At 49.5% G+C, this 4,853-nt stretch overlaps 1 protein-coding gene across 1 annotated transcript in view; it reads left to right on the top strand.

Annotated features, from left to right (window-relative positions):
- The first annotated feature begins 497 nt into the window (after nt 1-497).
- Nucleotides 498-4,853, top strand: part of PRKCH (protein kinase C eta) — a 117,490-nt gene continuing 113,134 nt past the window's right edge. The window contains exon 1 of the mRNA XM_085315041.1: nt 498-891. Within this exon, the coding sequence (XP_085171167.1) occupies nt 532-891 (360 nt within the window). The 5' untranslated portion in view covers nt 498-531. The remainder of the gene's footprint in view (nt 892-4,853) is intronic.

Here is a 4,853-nt window from a genome sequence, read left to right as displayed (position 1 = left end):
AGGGGGCTCGGAAGCCGGGGCGCCCCGACGGCAGCGCCGGGCGCTGGGGGCACTTGGCTCCGTCTTGAGCGGGAGCCGGTCCCCGCGCCCGGCGCTTTCGGAGCGGCGTTTCCCCCGCGCCCCCTCGCTTTCCGCGGCTCSACAGCTGCCGGGGGCACCTGTGCCACAGGSGGGGCCGGGCCCCGCTGGGCTGGGCTGGGCTGGGCCGGGCGAGCGCCCGTCCCGTCCCGTCCCGTCCCGGGCCGGGCCCGCCCTGGCGACGTGGGTTCGCGGCTCCTCCCCGCCGGGCGCCGTCCCACAGCCCAGGTGTCCGCCGCTCCTCCTCCTCCTCCTCCTCCTGCTCCCCGGCAGCGGGTCGGAGCGGCGCGGAGCGGCCGTCCGCAGCCGCGGAGGTGGGCGGTGCGCGGGGGCGGCGGATCCGGGGCCCCGGCATGGCCCGGGGGCGGGCGCGCCGCCGCCGCCCGGCCCCCTGAAGAGCAGCGGCGGCGGTGGCGGCGGGTCGTGGGTCGTGGGGCTCCTCCACCCGCGGCCATGTCCGGAGCCATGAAGTTCAGCGGGTACCTGAAGGTGCGGATCGGGGAGGCGGTGGGCCTGCAGCCCACCCGCTGGTCCCTGCGGCACTCGCTCTTCCGTAAGGGCTACCAGCTCCTGGACCCCTATGTCACCATCAGCGTGGACCAGGTGCGTGTCGGGCAGACCAGCACCAAGCAGAAGACCAACAGGCCCACCTACAATGAGGAATTCTCCACCATGGTGACTGACGGCCATCAGATTGAGTTCTCCGTCTTCCACGACACTCCTATCGGCTATGATGACTTTGTGGCCAACTGCACCTTGCACTTCCAGGACCTCCTGCGCTCCGTGGGCCCCAGTGACAGCTTCGAGGGCTGGGTGAGTAGCTGTGCTGAGGAGAAGCTGGACCTGGGCTTGTCTCCGAATGAATGGACGCGCGTGCTGAGGAGCGCTTGCAGGGTGCTCGCGGAGCCAGGGCTTGTCCCCGCATGCCTGTGCCGCGGGTGCATGCCGCCCGGCATGCCTGTGTGTGCTCACGCAGGTGTACGCTCACGCCTCTGCCCGGGCCCTTGTGTGTAGCAGGCAGGCAGCAATGGGCTGAGCAGATTTGCAGCCAGGCAGATGTGGGAAAGTGGTGAATGCTCTTCCAGCTGGTGCATTTGGGACTTAAAGAACAAAAAGCCTCAGCTGTCACAGCTTGAGGGACAACACTCCAGCTGAGCCCTGTAAAGCCTCTCTTCTTTGTAGGCTGGAAGAGAGGAGACACAATACTTACCAGCAAGGTACACCTGCAGACTCACGCTTAGGCATCTTCTCCCTTTTGCTGAGCACACAGAGACGTACTTGGGAAAAGGCAGATGGATGGATTTCTGCTCCGATCTGCACATGCTTGCACGGTTGTTTGATGTGTGCATGCAAATTGGTTAGACTTCTGAAGAGAATGACAGGACCAGTCTGATACACAGCATGTATACCACTGCACTGGTTAAACACAGTTTCGCTTACAGTTAATTCTAGGGTATTTCTATGTAGRTGTCACTTGCACCCGGCCCAGAGTACTTCATTTATGCCTCAGTCCTAATAGTAAGTGAAAGGAATGGTATAGGCTCTATTTGCTTCCAGTATGGTAACGCAGGAGGCAGTGAGTAAATTGATCCAGTGTGAGATAGTGGTTCGCCTGTGTTAGATTTTTTTTTTTTTTAAAAGGGGGGAGGGTGAAGAGAGAAGAGTTACCTCATTCTGGGTAGAAAGGTGCCGAAGAACTCAGAATTTCCGAGGATATTATAGATATTGACTTTTTTGAGACTAGGAAATTCAGTACGTGTGGTCAAATAACTACCACAATAAAATCAGATGTGAAGGAAAGAGAGCTGACACTGTAGAGAGCAGATAAGTATCTAGATTGTATCGCTAGAGAAAATGCTAATGCTTTCTGTTTGCAGTCAGTGTCTGTGACTAAGATGTGATGTTACATCTCTTGTGTGAYTACAGGGAAATACCAATCACGGGAGCACTTAGTGCTATTATACTAATACTACTTCTTATGATGCTTAGGTATCCTACGGATAGTTGTGAGGTTCCTGTGCTAAAGGTTATCTCTGTCAGATGGTTGTTGATGTGATAATCCAAGGTAGCCACAAAGTAGTTGGCTTGGTTATTGCTCCTAGCGAGATAGCCATAGGAGAGCTCAGCATGGGTTAGCTTGGCGGGTACATACCCGGCATCCCAGGTCGGTTGTGCTGTGCCCCCCAAGAGGGATGGCTCCGGGGGCTTCTGCTAGAACATTTTTAAATACAGAATCAAAGGGATAGGGCAAAGGACGGAGCTCAGGATAGAGAGCTGTGGTTTGTTGGGGTTGGAGTGTTCACGTTTGATTTGGTGGTGGTGGTTTTTGCTGTTGAGAGAGCCCTTACCGTCTTGGAAGGCTGGAGTCCTATCAGACAAGGTCTGGCCTACGCATGGGGTTTGGACTGCTTTGTTGTGGAGATGGTGGCCTTACTGGCTTTACAAAAGTATCCACAGCAATRCTGCCTGCAGTGTGGATGCGAGTATGTTCAGGGGCCCACTGTGTTGTTTCATACATCCTGCAGAYGCTCTTTGCTTAAGATGCATGCAGTATGTGGCCTGCCAAAGACCTCTCTAGCCTTTTTTGAGGGAAGAATTTCTTAGCCCTGTTGGATGGGCATATGTTTTATGAACTTTTTCCCCCCCCCTCTGTGAATTGATGAATGAGAAATCTTTTTTTTTTTTTTTTTTTTTAACTAGACTGATGTAAATTGATGTTACATCTGTGCACGTAAGCAAATCTGAGAAACGCTATCTCCTTTAGGTTAATGTCTAAGAACTGTGAGTGGGGTGGATTTAGTGGGGAGGGTGAGCAAGTGGTTGTCTTCTGTTCCCTTTCTCCTCTCCCCTCTCCTTCTGTCTCCCTCCATTAGCATCTCACATAGCGTGCGCTCAGAATCACATGATGACATGGGAACAGCATCTTGCCCTGATAATTTAATATTTCTTGATAAATTCTGCAAAGCTGTTGCTGGATTTTGTGCAATCTGAAGGGTAATAAATGCTGCTTTGTATTAGCCCAAGGCCTGTGAACTGCTGGCACGCTACAAGACAGCAAAAGGGCTTTAGAGATGATTTGCAACATCTCTACCCCAAAACCCCTCTTACTGCCCTTTTTCCAACCCCCAAACAAACACGCATATGCTGATATAAGCAAAGAATGGAAGGAATGGAGTGATAGGAAAATGAATGAATCCTCAAAGTTTAACTTTGCTTATACATGTACAGGATAATCCCTGGGAAAGCAGTTAGGCTTTTTTTTTTCTAGAGTTATGTAGTCCTTCAATACAAAATGGTTGAGAAACAGTGAAGAGTCCCCTTTGCCCTGGGCAATAAAGCACCCCAGGATATCCTGTCATCTTGAGAGGGAATTGAAGGGAGATCAGAGTTGGTATGTTTGAATTTCTGGACACGTGAGGGAAGGAAAGGATGTTTTMTCATCCTTTGGATTTGCCGTAGAATCTTAACACTCGCTTTTCAGAGAAGACAGAAGGACAAAAATACATTGGTAAACTACTAATGCTTCTGATTTGACACAGTGACGTGGGACAGGGCCTCTGGCTGTTCTGCCCTCCCCTCGGCAGGGGACCCAAGTCCCTGCGATGCAGGAGGACGGGGTGGGATTACCTGGGGCAGTTCCTTGGCCCGTGCACTGGCCTGAGGGTTTCGGTCTGAGCTTTCAGACTCTTGCCGTTCTCTTGATACGCTCGGGTTTTCTTCTGCTGATAAAAGTGATTGCTTAAAACATTTGTCACCRCCACTTGTGGGAACAGTAGGAAGTGACGGTGGGAAGCAAGTAGGAGCCGTTGGCGTGCGAGCGTTGGTCCTTCTCAGATGACTTGCAGATACATCACTGCAATTATGTCCCTAAACTTTTATGCATATGAGTGAGTGTATGAACATGAATTGTCTCATCATTAATGCTTATACATCTGAGTCATCCCACAGGGTACTGGGACAGAGTACCATGTTCACTGTTTGTGTTAAAATCTATATTCCAGAGGTTCTTCAAAAACTACCCATTTTTCTAACCTCTYGATTTTTTTTTCTGAAGTCTTTCTAATGAATGTGTTACCACAGCCTGAATGATTTTTAGTTTGCATATTAGTTGTTAAACACATTTGATTAACTTTACACAGATCCAATTTATAAGAACATATTATCTTCAAGATCCTGTTCTGTTTCCCATTATTTGTGTTTACTTGTCAAGCTGCAGAGGAGTAGCTTTTATTAATACTGTCAATTAAATGCCACCTTGCCTTCAGTGTGCTTCGGTGCAGTTAAAACTGGCAGCAATCTCTCCAGTACTGTGTTTTTCTGGTAGGTATTTTCCTGTAGATCAAGTGGGTGTGAAATTCTGCAAACCTGAAAGGTAGCATTTTACACAGGTGCACATGACCCTGCCGGGTGCAAAGCAGGTAGAGAATTGAGTTGGCTGTTACCAGAAAGCTCTTATGATTTACACSGTGGTTGAAACTTTTCTTTTAAAGTGTTTGCTTAATTTTGCACTAGCATGTGCAAGACGTTTTTTTACTCTACAAGCATTTCAAAGGTACTGTGTCTTCTTTAACCATTTCTGAGTGCAGTATAGGGAACAGTCATGTGACAATAAGACAACATAAATAATTTGGAGTGCTGAGTTTTAATTGAAAGGAGAAAAATTTACAATATATCAGAAGTGAGTATCTTAGTTTTAGTCCTGTGAGAGCTGTGTAGCAACTGAAATTTTCTTTTCTTTTTTCTTTTCTTTTTTCTTTTCTTTTTTCTTTTCTTTT

This window comes from Rhea americana, unplaced genomic scaffold, assembly GCF_003343005.1.
Source record: "Rhea americana isolate MKP2758 unplaced genomic scaffold, rheAme1 scaffold_42, whole genome shotgun sequence".
NCBI lineage: Eukaryota > Metazoa > Chordata > Aves > Rheiformes > Rheidae > Rhea > Rhea americana.
Note: the sequence above shows the minus strand (reverse complement) of the source record. Positions and strands in the feature narration are given on the sequence as shown.